Genomic DNA, 20,373 nt, shown 5'->3' with positions numbered 1-20,373 from the left:
TAAAATCCCTCCATCAGCATAAAACATCATAGTACAGAGATTCTGAGTATCTGGGAAGCTGTTAAAAAATTGCAAAGGTTGCAAAAACTTGCCCTAGTCATTACTCATTCAAAATACGAAACTCCAATTAAAGGGGAATTGGAAAAAACATCGTAACGCCTAGCGTGATCTACGCGCCAACACACTGAAAACAATTGATGGTTGCCATGATAAAGAAATCATATCATCAATAAGAAAAGGAGGTTATAGATAGTTCTACATACGATTGTAATCGACGGAGAAACAACAAATGCCGTGGTTTGCGTCCATGTGTTCAATATTCATAATGGTGTATATTATGTTACAAGCTGAACAATTACCAATTTTGTCGAATTACTAACTAAAACCTCTTGATTGCGATGGTGCTAAATCAAATTATCATGCAAATCCAATGTCAAAGTTGCTGTTTATTTTAGGATCGGCGGCATTGGCCGAAGGGGATAACGTCAATCAGGAGTTCAAAAACAGCACGGTAAACGTTGTCGCTGGAGACCATCATACCACGAATATCACGGTTATCGCACAGCCGGGTCTAAACAGAGGTGAACTATCATTGTCGTCGACTTAACGGTGCTCTACTGCGCTCGGCGTAATTATATCTCAGTTTGATAGCAAATAAACAGTAGCCTAACAAGGTAGAGCGAAATTGTTGACCATTTTTGCATACTTGCACGTTACTAATCTGTATCCGGATCGTCAGCAGCAGGATAGTGGATCGAGAGAAACTACTATTATACTATTGTAATTATTGTCAACTCGCGACAGCATTGTCCTTATGAGTGAATTATTCGTTGCCTCGACTTGACTTGACTTATTAAACAAGGAACTGAATCGACTCGACTCGAGTCACTTTGTGAATTGACCCGTCGTGCACTCGAGTAATGATGACTAAAAAAGACCATCAACCGGCGTCATGTCACTGTTCAGCATCCGGTTACGATGAGGTGACTACGAAAACATTTCAAGCCACACCTCAACATCACGGTCCAATTGGCCTAGTAATTACCTTTTGCTTAGTTGTCACCGTCCAAATGCTGTCATATGTGGGCAAATTAGCGTATCATCATCATTAACGGCGGAGGCCCCAGCTTGATTCACAGCTGTAACAAATGGAGAAGCGTCGGAGGTTAATCTGAGATTCTCCTCCCCAAACGTCGCTGTGCTTGCAGCCTATTTCTAATAAAAAAGCCCAATCAAGACCCAATTTTAGAAAGAGGATGGGAAGAGCGAGGGAGATCGAATCCAGACATTATTAGGCTGATGGGATTCCAGATTGAAAGACTGTAACTGGTCGTTTCGAGATCCTTGTATCTGTTCATTGCATTGCATTGACATCGTGTGTCGTGAGTAGGTGAAAATAAATATTGCATCGTTGCGTTATAATGGAAACACCGATTGTGCGACACTCACAAAGTGGATTCCTCTATTTTTGATACAGGGCTACGTCGACTTGTTTTACTACATTTGTTCGCAGCATACCCCTGGTCAGTTCAATTGACACACTAGTGTGCAGCAGCACACCAGTTGAGAATCAGTGCCAGTTCATACTTAGTTGCCATTGTTGTATTACGAACTACACGGTATGTCCTATGACTTGTTACGTCATTTGATTACAAATACCAATATATAATCGACTCAATCAGTGCACGTGATCAGTGGTTACCGTTATCCATACCATCTCTTGTCAACAAAAAGAAAAGCGCATGCTGAAGGTCCAGATTTCAAGAATATTATTGGACCACTTGATATTGTTCACTGAATTCACGAGTTACCCTGTCATTTTAGTTTGAAGTCTGGTGGACGGATTTATGGAGTATAATATGACTGGACATTATGAGCAATTTCGAAAGACCTGTTCGTATAAAGTTAGCAAATCAACAAGATTAATATACCAAGTTACAATCAGTCCGGGATGCATCGACCAATATCACTTGTGTAATTTTCGAAGCACATATTGGTTTCTTGATAGAAAAAAGCGACTAGAGCAGTGGTTCTCAAACCTTTTATTTATACATGCCTCCGTTATGATCGTGATGAACACTTTCGCGCCACCTTACCGTCATATCAACAAAAACAGAATGCTAGCAATACCAGCTGAAAGTTTGATGGTTTATTACTGTTGATGAGTTATTTCTCGAATATGAAATTCGGACTATACAGAGAGCAAAAACTATGAATTAGAGGTAAATGGCGTAAAGCGCGAAAAATATTTTCAGTTGACCGCAGTTTCGCGCCATCCATCAAATGTTGGGATAAAATCAAGTTTTTATTTCCTACGAAACTTACAAAATTAATGTCACATACATATTACCGGAAAATCGACATTTTGAATTTTAAATACCTCGTAATAGCGATGAAACACAACAGGTAACTATGATTTACAGCAGAGGTCACCAACACGCGGCCCGCGAGGTCATATTGTGCGGCCCGCGACTTGATTTGATATTTCGGAAAAAAGCTAAGAAAACCATTTTCAAATGATGAAATTGACTACCATTCAACATATTGTTGTTCCCAAATAAGCTATTCTCCGTTGCCCAACATCACTATCCGTCACTATAGCTGAAATGGCTGTGGCAATGGCAACAGCATTCCATCGAGGGAGAATCAGCTGATATGAATGCGCTATTGCCTTGACGTGCAATGGCCCAAACACTGACAAGACCCAGACGCTTAGAAAACGGCTTAAGGCAGTGGTTCTTAAGCTAGGGGCGCATTTCCCTTGTAAGAGCGTGAAAGCCTCTGACGGAGCCACGAAGCTGCGCCCAGCTGAATTGTTTTCGCGCTTCGCGCGATTCACCTAATTTTCGTAGTTGTTGCTCTGTCTATAGTCCGGAATTCATATTATAGAACTCTCATCAACAGTCCCTTCCGCGCCGTCAAACTATTCGTTGGGATTGCTAGCATTCCGGTTGCATTTTGTGATATGACGACAAGGGGGTGCGAATTTTTTCAGTATCACAAATGGGGGCTGTCTAAAAAAGTTTGAGAGCCACTGGCTTAGGGCTTCCCCACAATTTCAAGCTTTATGTGGAGATGTTCTTTCAGCAAGTAACGTATCTTGCTGACCCCAATATCGATTCCTCAGTTGCTGAAAAGTGTTTCCAGGTATGCTGCACAGCTCAGAGTTCAAAATAAAATAAAATTGATGGTAATGATTTTTTGTTATATTTGTATCCCTTCAATAAAATATTACTTCTTTAGGGTCACTATGCTGTTGTTAGGTAGCACATAGTTGTGCTGAAGTAGAGTTTTAGAGCGTGGTTGCCTATTTATATCGATATCGAGTTTGTGCGGCCCGCGGCCGCTACGAAATTTGAAAAGTGGCCCGCGACCCGTTTTGAGTTGGCGACCCCTGATTTACAGCCTCCATATATGCAGGCGTATTTCGGTTATTAAGTGATTAGTTGGTCCAACTATTTTGCTTGATTTGGCTATGGTACCATAGGTCCCCCAACCGATAAATATTGTAATTGAATTTAAAATAGTCCACTCGTAGCCGAAGGTGGTATTGAATAAAAAAATATGTGCCATTATATACCCTGATAAAAGCCCTATACTTCACATCAAAAAGGTATTGCGGATTTGTTAGTATGAAAGGTGGTATAGAAAAATGTATATGTCGGTCCAAATTTATTTTGCACCCCCTAAAACGTAAATCATTAGTCACAGACTCCATAGCTCACGCGTGTTGAAGTTTTTTTGCATGTGAGGTAAGATTCTGCGAGCATGTCATTGTAGACAAAGTCGCGAACTGTAATCATGGGATTATCACAGATAACTTTTCAAGTATTTTCGGTCCCCAGTGTCTCATCGGTACCACATATCCCCTTATCTTGTGCAATGGTTCTCAAGGGGGTGACGTGGCAAACTGCGGTGACGATTGCATTGCTCATAGGTGCCGCAGAAAATTTGTTAAACAGGCTACTCATTGATTAGGTTTACAACATGTCCTGGGGAAATCGAAAATGTCACCGGAGGACGCCTCTATAGTCTCCTTTTTGAAAATTCGTCCACCTTTACATCTTTGTCAGGTAGGCTAATGGACGGGGTCAAATGAAAAACGTCATAAATTTCCAGAAATATGTAATGCGGACGCCGGACGTACGAGCGGTTCATTCGGCAGTCCAGTCAGAATGATGACCTTTTTTTAGTAAACATAACATTTCCAGTAAAAAATGAAATCATCAGTTTTCAATTCCCGTAATCTAACTTTTATGATTTGAAAAAAGATCCTTTCCCGAATCAAAAAATGGTAACTCTGACGTTACCATAAAACAACAATTAGAGACATCCATATTCTGAGTATCATTTCGGAAGCTGATGACTAAATTGAAATAATCAGTTGACGCCATCATATCAGCGTTTATTCAGAGATGTGTCGACTGTAAAAAAATACGTCACCCGCGCTTGGATGGCTTTGGTCGATTTGTTATTATTAGTCCAAATTTTTATTGCACTTAACTAATGGGAAAGTGTCACCTAATTTAAATAAAAGTTGCAGTAAAAGTGGCATTAATCAATTTCAAGAAATATTATGCTATATTATGATCAAAAGGTTTAGGATTTGTTTCTTTCCTCGGTGTTCAATCGATCATACATGCATTTTCATGTTCGTTAGGTTTGTAGCCTACATAACAGCATTTCGCTGTCAGCTCTAGCAGAGCCGTCAAATTTGGTATTCTCCCATTTCCCGGACGGCCTGAAAAAATGACAAGTTTGCCGTCAAGCTAGGCAGCAAGAAGATAACGCAATGTAGAAATATTTTTTCCGCATGAAGCCAAAAAGCAAGGCAATAATCCTCGCAACAATTCAAATTACACACCTCAAACCCCTAAGGTCTTCACACTTGACAAAAGGCATTGCAGCAAAACTCATTGTTGGCGGCCTTAGCACAGTCAATAGTCTGAAAAGGTGACCCAGAGAAGATGAAGTTATCAGTTGTCAGGCCTGGTCGTCCATCAAATGGAAAAGGACCTCCAATTAAACGACAGTGATCAAGCGATCTCTTTATACATAGTTGAGGCACCGTCATGCTTGGCTGTGGCTTAGGAACCTCTAGATTGTAAGCTATTGCGTCATAGATAACAGTTCCTGCATTAGGTTGCACTATAAAACTCTTCATACAGCTTAAAACAACGTAACACGTTAATTCTGAACATTTGGGAAGCTCCCCGAGCTGCAAAAAAGTTGCAAAAGTAGCAAAAACTTGCCCTAGTTATTGTAGATCCATCTGAAGCAATGATTTAACAGTAAATGATCACTTGAAATTAACCTTGTTTGAATAACGACTTTTGCTTAACCTACTGCTGATTTACTGTATCTCAGTCCAATTTTGCCCTATATTTAACCAAAATTCCAAAAAAAGAGGACAAAATGTAAAAAAAAGGACATTTTGGCGTCCTCCGTGGACACTTTCAAAAAAGTCAAAAAATAGGACAAGTTCCATTTAAAGAGGATGCATGGTAACTCTACTGTTAGATAAAGATCATCGAAATTTTGTTCCCGATCTCACTAATGAGCACCGTCCAAATCAAAGTATAACAATGCCGACATTTGCGTAAAATCTTTTATACGTTAGATTAAATGTCATATTCTCACTAGACCTCACTAAAAACATTTTTATCCTAGTCATTGTGTGTTAACCTTGAAACTTGTGGTGAGTGGTGACTTTGGTCACAACTATAACAATCCTGGACTGAACAGTGATATAGCGTACGTTCAGGAGTTATTTTATATTTAATGATATTCTAAATCTTGCTTTTAGAGGTTACCGCGAGGTCTAACCCATTGGTGTTGCAGTTGTGGATCGTGACACTACAAAGTTGGGTTATGTCGCGGTATCCAGTTAACATTTTCGTCGAAAAGGAACCATATAGTGATATAGAGACCCATGCAGAAATAGATATAAGGAAACAACAATCGAGAACCTTAGAATAGCTCCACGAGCCTAGAAAAGTGGCAGAGCAATTGCAGAAACCTAAAAACATTTATGCGTATGTTGTGAGAATATTATTTTATTCGTTCATTTACTTCTAGATACAGAGCAGCACAGGACGAAGTGCGGGCACTGCTTATCACTCCCAGCAAACACGACTTTATGTCCTTGCGATCATCAGCAATATTGTTCAGCTTGTGCTGAAAAGTTCGAAACGTGCCCTACCTGTCGCAAACCAATAGAGTATCCTCGTGTGTTAAAATCAGAGATATATATAAGTTCTATATATCCCCAGTTAAATTGACTGATTTCTTTTTCTTAGATTACAATTGGACTTGCCAGAGGTTCTTGAACTGTAATTATTGATACCATGCCGCTGTACTCATCTTAGATTTCCTGTTACTATGAAATTGCTGTGATAATAATTGATCAATAAACAAACATGATGATATATTTGTTGATATGTATGAAAACGAGGGTTGTAACGAATCACAAGGCTCCGAGTCACAAGACAATCCCACTTTTATAGTTTTGACTCGAGTCAAGTCAAGTCATTTTCAATTCACCATCTAGTCAAGTCCAAGTCCAAGTCGGCGAGCAGAGGTTCGAGTCTGAGTCATGGTATTATGACTCGAGTCCGAGTCCAAGTGATTGTGTTGACTACTCAGTTTCCAGTTAAAGTCTTGTAAACCCACTTTTTATAACTCTACTTGGTGATATCCAATGGTTGGCATTTATAATATATTAATTTCCCCAAATATCAGTTTTTGGTCGCATTTTCAATACCAGTACCGAGCAGTACCGATAGACGAAATCCAAATAGCGTGGTTACTATACTATTCTTCAAAATTGCTATGGAAAGTCGGTTTGGGCCGTCTGAGTCTCGAGTCATATGACTTGGTCCAAGTCGAGTCAGTACACAAATTGACTCGAGTCGAGTCATTGCCGTATTTTTCTGATGACTCGAGTCAAGACGAGTCATCAGAAAATCGTGACTCGAGTCAGCTCGACTCGAGTCATGACTCGAATCATTACCACCCTGATGGAAACGACTAAAATTTGAAATATCTAAGCTGATTGCCGTCATTTTTTTTGAAGCTTGAATGATGTATTCGGAAAATATGGGGAAGTGCATCGAACGGCACATCATTCATTGACAAAATTTGATTTCCCCTCGAAATCTTCAATTCGAGATTTTTTGCGGAACAAGCATTGGGTGAATGGACGGATGTATTTTCGATCGATGTTTCGGTCATTAAACGTCAGACTAATTATAGTGAATGATAATAATGGCAGTCTAAGAGTATTTGAACTTTCCGTAGCGATGCTCAAATTAAATATGATATTTGAACTGGCATACCGTATTTTTGTCTCGTTCAATTGGTCTGATTTTGATGGTGCTTAGGTCAATGGTACATCAAAACAGCAATCATAGTATCAGTGTTGGGTCGACACGAGTAAACTTTTCGTAAGAGTTCGCTTGACTCGATTCACTTTGGAAAAATGACTCTACTTGACTTGACTCGACGTTTCAGAAATGCGGATTGACTCGTGAGTCGAGGCAAAAGTTACGAATCAATTTCCAGTCATCAGATAATCAGAGTCGACCAAATCGCAGTATTTTGCCTAAGTGCGGACTATATTAACGACTCGCCGGTGGGACCTCAGAACACAACCAATCACTCAATGATTGTGCGTTTTATCGTATCATCTATTGTTATATCACAAATAAAATTTTCGCCAACGCAGTGATCAGAACTTACAGCTTAGGTCGCAAACTATAAGTAAAGTAATCTAATAGCAATGTATCTCTCTTCTAAAAACTGTTCACAGTGCCCAGTGGTCATATAATCTACTCTATTGTATGATTTAAAATAAATCGACCGAATATCGTTTCCACGTTTATGTTACTCGTCAACAATTGAAGCAGGCTTAACACTATACATTAATGTGTATGTAGTAGGAGGAGTAAGGGTGGAATCGTTTGTTACCGCCCCTCAGGCTATCTAGAATGTAAACACTCTCATAATATAATTAACGTCGGATTATGGGCGGTCCATGCTTCCGAGAGATAAATAACATTCATTATACGTTAGATGATACTTTTCCTTGATATTCTATTATGTGTATTTAGGACTAATGCGACAACGGTAGACTATCGCCGTGTGTATTTATGAGCATCTCTCGCCGCTACACTCTCGAAACTTTCCTCCGACAGTCTATTATGTGTATTTAGGACTAATGCGACATCTATTGCGTAGAATATGCGTACTGAGCTGTTTTTGAGAATATGAATTCTCGCATAATACACTTAACGTTGAACTAGATTTCATGACATCATCACAGAGGAATTAGGCGACTATCTAGGTTGTAGGTTCGATTCTTGTAGTCACCACATTTCATACGATTCAGTCATTTTCATGTCACTAGAATAAGGGTAATTAAATCAACGGATGTTCGCGAGATATTCTATGTGTATTTAGGACGACTTGATAAGTGGCTATATTCGCCAGATAATATTATTATGTGTATTTTTACTTTGTATTTTAGCGGATAACATGACCTCTAGGATAATACTCATCAACGTTGAACTATATAGTCGCAGTTTTATGATGATTACGTTAGATGATTAAATTCCGAAACTTCATATTAACTTGCTTTCATGGATATAAATTCAGATTATACACATGAATTTCGAAAACTATGATGTCAATGCAAGACTCCACCACCGCGAACCACAATTCCAGCATCGGTATTGGCAATAAAGCCTAAGATTTAGAGTCGCACCTTAACGCAAATTATGCAGGTATTCTAGCAGACTTGTCACATTTTCTGTATCTGAAGTCGAATTTCAGCATCGTTATTCACTATAAGCCGAGAAATGTACCTTCGCGCAATCTATACAGACAGACGCATACACTTTGCTGCATCTGAAGTAGAATTTCAGCGTCGGTATTTGTTATAAGCCGAGAAATGTACCTTCGCGCAATTTTTACAAGTAGTCGCACATACTTTGCTGCATCTGAAGTGGAATTCCACCGTCGTTGTTTGCTATAAGCCAGGAAATTAGAGTCGACGCTTCGCGCAATTTTGACAGGTAGTCTCACACACTTTGCTGCATCTGGGCTTCATACTATAATACATGCATGATTTTGGCATGTCGAGAATACGGGTAATTATAATTAAATCATCAATAAACGCCGGAGGCGAGTCATTTAAACCTTGTTGGTAGATAATAGCGCTTTCGACTACAACAAAGTTGCCCTGCCACAAAAAATAGAAGCCTTAATGATCATACAGAGGAAAGTTCAATTTTACATCGAATTATTCGAATCGACTACGTACATTGTATAGGTATGAGGTGAAATAAAACGGATTTACGCAAAAGTTCGACACTAAAACGCCGGCGGTGTCTTATAAAGTAATAATGTAAGCTGCGATGGATGCTGCTATATAATGCTAGTAGCGAATATAGTAGAAAGTCCGCGTCTGGATGAATGTAAGCAGGTGCGCTTAGTAACGTAGTAAATCGCATAACAGAATTTACATAAATAGCTACTTCTACCTTAATTTAATGGATTTATCTGAGATCATTGCTTTACTTAATCTCTCCAAAATGTGCATTATACAAGTACGTCACCATCGAAACCATCTGCCTATAACTAGCTGGCAGTATAATTGCAGCAAATACTCGGGTACTAATTTTAAAGTAACCTAGATATCTAAATGAGCTCTGAGTCGCTGTTATCTCGCATCTTGTACTTGTATTCGTACTTTACCTTTACACGTCGTTTTTGTATAATGGATACTAATTTTAATAAAAATACACAAAAACTGTCTACACGCACCAACTACTCAAGTGTTTATGACACAGGAATGATACATTAAGTATAGCGCAAGCAGGCCAAACCTATACTTGAGTCCTCCAAAATGTACAAGTACTTCGCTATGTACTCCCTCCACGTAAAAAGTGACTAGGTTTTAGACTACTTTATCGATCTTCGATGTTGCGCAAATACCACAAGCTTTGCTTGCTTTCAGAGCTGGCAACTAAATGCAAGACATACTTTACGCAAAAGTCTTTATTCTGAAAATTTTATCAAGTTAATACTTTAAAAAGTTTTACTTGAGCACTACGGAATGTACAAGTACTTTACCTTTACAGGACGTGTTTTGTAAAATGAATACTAATTTTATTGAAAAAATAAAAAATAAAAAAGGGCGAAAAATTACATTTTATCCCGGAACGCAACAAGATAAATCGTATGAATTTGTAAACTACTTATTCACGACATAATAATAATTCTACTTGTATACTTTTTCATATTTTGTAACAATTTTAGTATTACTTAAATAAAATACGGAAAATATACTAATCGAAAAATTCGGTAACCAATTTCGCAATGATGATACTTTTCCTTGATATTCTATTATGTGTATTTAGGGCTAATGCGTCATCACTATGTTGGCGACAGGCCTGATTTGAACACACTAATTTTGCGAATTAAACTTATCGCCCAACACGGACACTCAATGAAGAGCACCCTGGAGACCCACATAAATGCTCCACAATTCTTGACATATAATATACTGAGCATATAATAAGCTGACAAAACCTATAGTTGAGTACTCCGAAATGTACAAGTACTTTACCTTTGCACGACGTTTTTGTAAAATGAATACTAATTTTATTGAAAAATAAAAATTATGTACTCAAGTAGGTTTTTGTCTACACACACCAACTACTCAAGTGTTTATGACACAAGAATGATTCATTAAGTATAGCGAGAGCAGGCCAAACGTATACTTGAGTACTCCAAAATGTACAAGTACTTCGCTATGTACTCCCTCCACGTACAAATTGACTAGGTTTTAGACTACTTTATCGATTTTCGATGTTGCGCAAATACCACAAAGTTTGCTTGCTTTCGGGGCTGGCAACTAAATGCAAGACAGACTTTACGCAAAAGTCTCTACTCTGAAAATTTTTATCAAGGTAATAGTTTAAAAACTTATACCTGAGCACTACGAAATGTACAAGTACTTTACCTTTACACGACGTTTTTTGTAAAATGAATACTAATTTTATTGAAACAATAAAACATAAAAAAGAGCGAAAAATTACATTTTATCCCGGAACGCAACAAGAAAAATCGTATGAATTCGTAAACTACTTATTCATGACATAATAATAATTATACTTGTACACTTTTTCACATTTTATAACACTTTAAGTAGTACTTAACAGTTTCAGTTTTAAATAAAATACGGAATATAAATATAATCAAAAAATTCGGTAACCAATTTCGCGTAGACTATGCATACAAATGAGGAAAGTTACATCAACGCGTGTTAACTAGTTGTATCGAGTTATCGAATGATTTTTTCCTTACATCAAAACAACTAGAATGTGTAACTACATTAAAAACGTATCTAAATGAGCTCCGGGGCATTGTGATTATGCAACATATCAAATTTCATCACACATTTCATGATGGAACAACTTTAAAACTAACGCAGTTCTATAGCAACTTTTGCCTAAATTTGTTTTCGGTAGCGTGTACATATACATAGTCTGCTTTAATAACAGAATTACCATGCTAATATGTGACTCCTCACCTTGAAACTTGGTACGTAGTTGTAGGACATTTTGATTATGCAGCATACCAAATTTCCTCGCGCATTTCATAATGAAGCAACTTTAAAACTAACGCGGCTGTACATCGACTTTTTGCGTACATCTGTTTTGCGGGAGCGTATAGCACGTACCTATCTATAGTCAACTTTAATAACGGAATTACCATGCTTAACATTGAATCCCAACTCTAAACTTTATACGTAGATGTAGGACATTATGGCAATGCACCATGCTAAATTTCATCACACATCTAATGATGGAACACCTTTAAAACTAACGCAGTCGACTAGCGACCTTTACGCATATCTGTTTTGCGTGAACATAGCATATACCTATACATAGTCAATTTTAATAACAGATTTACCGTGTTAAACATTGAATTCCCACCTTTATAGCTGGTACGCGGTTATAGGACATACCAAATCCAAATCCACCATACCACATCCCATCACACATTTCATGATGGAACAACTTTAAAACGAACGCGGCTCTACATCGACTTTTTGCGTACATCTGTTTTTCGGGAGCGTATAGCACGTACCCATACATAGCCAATTTTAATAACGGAATTACCATGCTTAACATTGAATCCCAACTCTAAACTTGATACGTAGTTGTAGGACATTATGGTAATGCACCATGCTAAATTTCATCATACATCTAATGATGGAACACCTTTGAAACTATCGCAGTCGAATACCGACTTTTACGCGTATCTGTTTTTCGTGAACATAGCATATACCCATACATAGTCAATTTTACTAACAGAATTAGCATGCTAAACATTAAATTCTCACCTTGAACGTTGGTACGCAGTTGTAGGACATAATAACAATGGACCATACCAAATTTCGTCAGATATTTCATGATGTAACACCTTTAAAACCAACGCAGTTCTATACAGACTTTTGGCTAAATCTGTTTTTCCGTAGCGTAGCACGTACCTATACATAGTGAACTTAAATAACGGAATTACCATGTTAATAATCGACTCCCCACCTTGAAATTCGCTACGCAGTTGTAAGACATTATGACAATGCACCATGTCAAATTTTGTTACGCATTTCATGATTGAACAACTTTAAAACTAACGCAGTTCCATGCCGACTTTCGCAGGAGCGTAGCACGTACCTATGCATACTCAACTTTAATAACGGAATTACCGAGCTAAACATTGAATGCGCAACTTGAAGATTGGTTCACGGGTGTAAGACATTATGACAATGGAACATATCAAATTTCATCACGCATTTCATGATGAAACACCTTTAAAACTAACGCAGTTCTATACCAACTTCGCGTGAATCTGTTTGCGGGAGTGTAGCACGTACCTATGCGTGATCAAGTTTAGTGATGGAATTACAGATGTAATTAAGTTTCAACACTTTTACAATGATTCGTCTTGCTTCCTATAACATTCCACTCGATGCCCTCGTTATTAGGCTGCAATCTCAGGCTGGGCTATGTCTTGAAGCCTACGGGACTCTGCAAATTGTTTCGATTTATTCTGTCCGTTTCAATTTAAGATAAGGAAGCCCATTTCACTCAATGTATCGATGCCTACGGTACTCTACAAAATTTTCTGATTAATTCTCCCTATGCTTATTTATCACAAGAAAGATGATTTGACACCTAAGGTACGAAATACTTGATCGCTTGAGTTAAGCCGCAGCGCTTGGAGTGGAATTTTACGGGGTATGTAGACTCATTTCGTAGGGCTCTATGCCATAGGAGCATAGTTTACGCTCCAATTCGATTCCCACACATTCCATATAATTACTAACAGAACCATTGAGTACCAGCCTTGACATTTTCCGTAGTACTAGATGGCATGTATACAATTTCATGACATCCGACAGTACGACGGAGACTATAAAAATATCGAAAGAAGCCCTCTATTCATTTCTGAAATAATCAAGGTTTTATCAGGACTTCCCTTCATATAAACTCCTGCAGAATCACTAATAACCTCTCAAGTTTACTCAATTTACTTTAATTTGATACTCGTGTACCAAATCCCTATTTTCCGCAAGTATGATAGAGGCTATCGCTCGATACTACACGATTCGTAATTTTGCTGGAATACAAGTACAATTAGGGATTGAAAAGTAACTGATATAGGTGGTTATGTTTGTAGGATATTTACACTTCTACTTACTGGTTTTTCAGGAGAAACTACCTACTTTTAGGACTTTATATTTTAAAGTAGTTTGAGGTTACGTTTGTATCACCTTGACAAGTGCTATTATCAAAAACTGCTTTTGCCAAACTCTTATACTTTCACTAAACTTCTACACTGAATCTTGTAAAGTAGATAGAAAAGGAAAACTATTAACATAAGGTAAGTGAGAAGCACACAAATTTCGATTGCATACAAATGCCACAAACTACGCTAACTTTCAGAGTTGTTGAGTACAGTACTCGTACTTCTTGAGAATACCCAAGTAGGTTTTTTCCCTACATGCACCAAACACTCTCAAGTCCTTATGATATTGGACTACATCAACTCCATGATAGCTAGAATATTAAATAGAAATAGACCTAGAGTAGCCTACTAACGTTTTACTTACTCGGAAATGACTACTACCTTATTTTAAAGGATACCTCGTTCGAAGCGAAATTTTATGTGGTTTTTGATAATATCCAAGATGTAGGCTCACTTTGAAGGGTACTTCGTAAAACTCAAATATTGCACGGTGAGATTTCGCAAATTCTCGAAGTATTTTTGTTAATTTTATTGCGATAAGTCATTCTGCAGCGCGAAAATGCGTCGTAGGATATAGATGAAACTAGCACCACTCATCAAGACCGCTGAAAACAGTACATCTCAACATTTAGTAGCAGTAAATTTCTAGTAAAGTACAAGAAGTGATGATTTCCGAGTGAGTTAAAAAATAAGTATTGCAGGTATAGTTTACCTGAAAATAGAAGTAGATGCAGTGTAGATAGTTAATCACTTGATTAAGTTTAGTGCAAGCAGATAAAACCTATACTTTAGTACTACAAAATGCACGAGTACTTCGCTATCGCCTCCCTCTACGTAATGAGTGACTACGGTTCGAGACTGCTTTTACCGATACTCGTCGGTTTCGGTTTTAGATAGAATTCGGAAACCAAATAATTTCATAAACATAAGCTAATTAAATGAATTTACTCGAATGTACTATGCCACGCTGATAAGATTAATTATAATGTACTTATCATGTTACAGCGATTTTTCTAGCGTGGAAAATCTTTAAAATGTAGTAAGCAGGCCAATATGAAGATATTCGTTGAGCTGAATAAACATAAAAAATACTCTAGACTACTTTATCGGTACTTCACAGTTTCAGTTTTGGATAAAATTTGTCCCTTTCACCTATAATTACAACCCCTCGCTATCTAAACATGTTTAGAATATATTCTTTGCGATGATACGAACCCGTAAAGTACTCAAGTAGATTTTCGTAGGATATAGATGAAACTGACACCACTCACCAAGACCACTGGTCCACTGAAAAAAGTACATTGTAGCAGTAAAGTCCTACTAAAGTACAAGAAGTAATGATTTCCGATTGAGTTAAAAAGTAAGTATTGAAGGTATAGTTTGGTCGAAAAAGCGAAAAACTCTGAAATGGAAGTAGATGCAGTGTAAATAGTTAATCACCTCATTAAGTATAGCGCAAGCAGGCCAAACCTATACTTGAGTACTCCAAAATGTACAAGTACTTCGCTATGTTCTCCCTCCACGTAAAAAGTGACTAGGTTTTAGACTACTTTATCGGTACTCGACAGTTTCAGTTTTAGATAAAATTTGGTAAGACTTTAAATTTTGAAGTAGTTTGAGCTTACGTTTGTATCACCTTGACAAGTAACATTATCAGACATGAAAATGATACTATCACCTAATATAGAAGTTAACACACGTCAATGGGCTTCGGAATTCACGAGAAACAATAGTGGAGAGAATATTTAAAATGTAGTAAGCAGGCCGATGGGTATTTGTTGAGTTGTATAAGCATAAAAAACATTCCCGCGCGCTCCTTAACCTAACTCTTTCTAACCCTACCACCTAATACTAAGACACGCGCGCGGGAATGAGTCTACATACCCCGTAAAATTCCACTCCAAGCGCTGCGGCTTAGCTCAAGCGATCAAGTATTTCGTACCTTAGGTGTCAAATCATCTTTCTTGTGATAAATAAGCATAGGGAGAATTAATCAGAAAATTTTGTAGAGTACCGTAGGCATCGATACATTGAGTGAAATGGGCTTCCTTATCTTAAATTGAAACGGACAGAATAAATCGAAACAATTTGCAGAGTCCCGTAGGCTTCAAGACATAGCCCAGCCTGAGATTGCAGCCTAATAACGAGGGCATCGAGTGGAATGTTATAGGAAGCAAGACGAATCATTGTAAAAGTGTTGAAACTTAATTACATCTGTAATTCCATCACTAAACTTGATCACGCATAGGTACGTGCTACACTCCCGCAAACAGATTCACGCGAAGTTGGTATAGAACTGCGTTAGTTTTAAAGGTGTTTCATCATGAAATGCGTGATGAAATTTGATATGTTCCATTGTCATAATGTCTTACACCCGTGAACCAATCTTCAAGTTGCGCATTCAATGTTTAGCTCGGTAATTCCGTTATTAAAGTTGAGTATGCATAGGTACGTGCTACGCTCCTGCGAAAGTCGGCATGGAACTGCGTTAGTTTTAAAGTTGTTCAATCATGAAATGCGTAACAAAATTTGACATGGTGCATTGTCATAATGTCTTACAACTGCGTAGCGAATTTCAAGGTGGGGAGTCGATTATTAACATGGTAATTCCGTTATTTAAGTTCACTATGTATAGGTACGTGCTACGCTACGGAAAAACAGATTTAGCCAAAAGTCTGTATAGAACTGCGTTGGTTTTAAAGGTGTTACATCATGAAATATCTGACGAAATTTGGTATGGTCCATTGTTATTATGTCCTACAACTGCGTACCAACGTTCAAGGTGAGAATTTAATGTTTAGCATGCTAATTCTGTTAGTAAAATTGACTATGTATGGGTATATGCTATGTTCACGAAAAACAGATACGCGTAAAAGTCGGTATTCGACTGCGATAGTTTCAAAGGTGTTCCATCATTAGATGTATGATGAAATTTAGCATGGTGCATTACCATAATGTCCTACAACTACGTATCAAGTTTAGAGTTGGGATTCAATGTTAAGCATGGTAATTCCGTTATTAAAATTGGCTATGTATGGGTACGTGCTATACGCTCCCGAAAAACAGATGTACGCAAAAAGTCGATGTAGAGCCGCGTTCGTTTTAAAGTTGTTCCATCATGAAATGTGTGATGGGATGTGGTATGGTGGATTTGGATTTGGTATGTCCTATAACCGCGTACCAGCTATAAAGGTGGGAATTCAATGTTTAACACGGTAAATCTGTTATTAAAATTGACTATGTATAGGTATATGCTATGTTCACGCAAAACAGATATGCGTAAAGGTCGCTAGTCGACTGCGTTAGTTTTAAAGGTGTTCCATCATTAGATGTGTGATGAAATTTAGCATGGTGCATTGCCATAATGTCCTACATCTACGTATAAAGTTTAGAGTTGGGATTCAATGTTAAGCATGGTAATTCCGTTATTAAAGTTGACTATAGATAGGTACGTGCTATACGCTCCCGCAAAACAGATGTACGCAAAAAGTCGATGTAGAGCCGCGTTAGTTTTAAAGTTGCTTCATTATGAAATGCGCGAGGAAATTTGGTATGCTGCATAATCAAAATGTCCTACAACTACGTACCAAGTTTCAAGGTGAGGAGTCACATATTAGCATGGTAATTCTGTTATTAAAGCAGACTATGTATATGTACACGCTACCGAAAACAAATTTAGGCAAAAGTTGCTATAGAACTGCGTTAGTTTTAAAGTTGTTCCATCATGAAATGTGTGATGAAATTTGATATGTTGCATAATCACAATGCCCCGGAGCTCATTTAGATACGTTTTTAATGTAGTTACACATTCTAGTTGTTTTGATGTAAGGAAAAAATCATTCGATAACTCGATACAACTAGTTAACACGCGTTGATGTAACTTTCCTCATTTGTATGCATAGTCTACGCGAAATTGGTTACCGAATTTTTTGATTATATTTATATTCCGTATTTTATTTAAAACTGAAACTGTTAAGTACTACTTAAAGTGTTATAAAATGTGAAAAAGTGTACAAGTATAATTATTATTATGTCATGAATAAGTAGTTTACGAATTCATACGATTTTTCTTGTTGCGTTCCGGGATAAAATGTAATTTTTCGCTCTTTTTTATGTTTTATTGTTTCAATAAAATTAGTATTCATTTTACAAAAAACGTCGTGTAAAGGTAAAGTACTTGTACATTTCGTAGTGCTCAGGTATAAGTTTTTAAACTATTACCTTGATAAAAATTTTCAGAGTAGAGACTTTTGCGTAAAGTCTGTCTTGCATTTAGTTGCCAGCCCCGAAAGCAAGCAAACTTTGTGGTATTTGCGCAACATCGAAAATCGATAAAGTAGTCTAAAACCTAGTCAATTTGTACGTGGAGGGAGTACATAGCGAAGTACTTGTACATTTTGGAGTACTCAAGTATACGTTTGGCCTGCTCTCGCTATACTTAATGAATCATTCTTGTGTCATAAACACTTGAGTAGTTGGTGTGTGTAGACAAAAACCTACTTGAGTACATAATTTTTATTTTTCAATAAAATTAGTATTCATTTTACAAAAACGTCGTGCAAAGGTAAAGTACTTGTACATTTCGGAGTACTCAACTATAGGTTTTGTCAGCTTATTATATGCTCAGTATATTATATGTCAAGAATTGTGGAGCATTTATGTGGGTCTCCAGGGTGCTCTTCATTGAGTGTCCGTGTTGGGCGATAAGTTTAATTCGCAAAATTAGTGTGTTCAAATCAGGCCTGTCGCCAACATAGTGATGACGCATTAGCCCTAAATACACATAATAGAATATCAAGGAAAAGTATCATCATTGCGAAATTGGTTACCGAATTTTTCGATTAGTATATTTTCCGTATTTTATTTAAGTAATACTAAAATTGTTACAAAATATGAAAAAGTATACAAGTAGAATTATTATTATGTCGTGAATAAGTAGTTTACAAATTCATACGATTTATCTTGTTGCGTTCCGGGATAAAATGTAATTTTTCGCCCTTTTTTATTTTTTATTTTTTCAATAAAATTAGTATTCATTTTACAAAACACGTCCTGTAAAGGTAAAGTACTTGTACATTCCGTAGTGCTCAAGTAAAACTTTTTAAAGTATTAACTTGATAAAATTTTCAGAATAAAGACTTTTGCGTAAAGTATGTCTTGCATTTAGTTGCCAGCTCTGAAAGCAAGCAAAGCTTGTGGTATTTGCGCAACATCGAAGATCGATAAAGTAGTCTAAAACCTAGTCACTTTTTACGTGGAGGGAGTACATAGCGAAGTACTTGTACATTTTGGAGGACTCAAGTATAGGTTTGGCCTGCTTGCGCTATACTTAATGTATCATTCCTGTGTCATAAACACTTGAGTAGTTGGTGCGTGTAGACAGTTTTTGTGTATTTTTATTAAAATTAGTATCCATTATACAAAAACGACGTGTAAAGGTAAAGTACGAATACAAGTACAAGATGCGAGATAACAGCGACTCAGAGCTCATTTAGATATCTAGGTTACTTTAAAATTAGTACCCGAGTATTTGCTGCAATTATACTGCCAGCTAGTTATAGGCAGATGGTTTCGATGGTGACGTACTTGTATAATGCACATTTTGGAGAGATTAAGTAAAGCAATGATCTCAGATAAATCCATTAAATTAAGGTAGAAGTAGCTATTTATGTAAATTCTGTTATGCGATTTACTACGTTACTAAGCGCACCTGCTTACATTCATCCAGACGCGGACTTTCTACTATATTCGCTACTAGCATTATATAGCAGCATCCATCGCAGCTTACATTATTACTTTATAAGACACCGCCGGCGTTTTAGTGTCGAACTTTTGCGTAAATCCGTTTTATTTCACCTCATACCTATACAATGTACGTAGTCGATTCGAATAATTCGATGTAAAATTGAACTTTCCTCTGTATGATCATTAAGGCTTCTATTTTTTGTGGCAGGGCAACTTTGTTGTAGTCGAAAGCGCTATTATCTACCAACAAGGTTTAAATGACTCGCCTCCGGCGTTTATTGATGATTTAATTATAATTACCCGTATTCTCGACATGCCAAAATCATGCATGTATTATAGTATGAAGCCCAGATGCAGCAAAGTGTGTGAGACTACCTGTCAAAATTGCGCGAAGCGTCGACTCTAATTTCCTGGCTTATAGCAAACAACGACGGTGGAATTCCACTTCAGATGCAGCAAAGTATGTGCGACTACTTGTAAAAATTGCGCGAAGGTACATTTCTCGGCTTATAACAAATACCGACGCTGAAATTCTACTTCAGATGCAGCAAAGTGTATGCGTCTGTCTGTATAGATTGCGCGAAGGTACATTTCTCGGCTTATAGTGAATAACGATGCTGAAATTCGACTTCAGATACAGAAAATGTGACAAGTCTGCTAGAATACCTGCATAATTTGCGTTAAGGTGCGACTCTAAATCTTAGGCTTTATTGCCAATACCGATGCTGGAATTGTGGTTCGCGGTGGTGGAGTCTTGCATTGACATCATAGTTTTCGAAATTCATGTGTATAATCTGAATTTATATC

General features: G+C 37.4%; 1 protein-coding gene across 3 annotated transcripts in view; it reads left to right on the top strand.

Moving 5' to 3' along the window:
• The window catches only part of LOC145434954 (uncharacterized), a 40,891-nt gene that overhangs the window by 3,125 nt on the left and 17,393 nt on the right, over positions 1 to 20,373 (top strand). For 2 of the 3 annotated variants that reach the window (XM_080312187.1, XM_080312185.1), the window contains 2 exons: positions 456 to 581; positions 6,079 to 6,428. In XM_080312187.1, the coding sequence (XP_080168313.1) occupies positions 456 to 581; positions 6,079 to 6,281 (329 nt within the window). In that variant the 3' untranslated portion in view covers positions 6,282 to 6,428. Of the gene's footprint in view, positions 1 to 455; positions 582 to 6,078; positions 6,429 to 20,373 lie in introns of those variants that run through there. The other variant, XM_080312188.1, reaches the window with a different exon arrangement.

This window comes from Botryllus schlosseri, chromosome 3 (assembly GCF_051294905.1).
Source record: "Botryllus schlosseri isolate E-star chromosome 3, Bs_hap1, whole genome shotgun sequence".
Taxonomy (NCBI): domain Eukaryota; kingdom Metazoa; phylum Chordata; class Ascidiacea; order Stolidobranchia; family Styelidae; genus Botryllus; species Botryllus schlosseri.
Note: the sequence above shows the minus strand (reverse complement) of the source record. Positions and strands in the feature narration are given on the sequence as shown.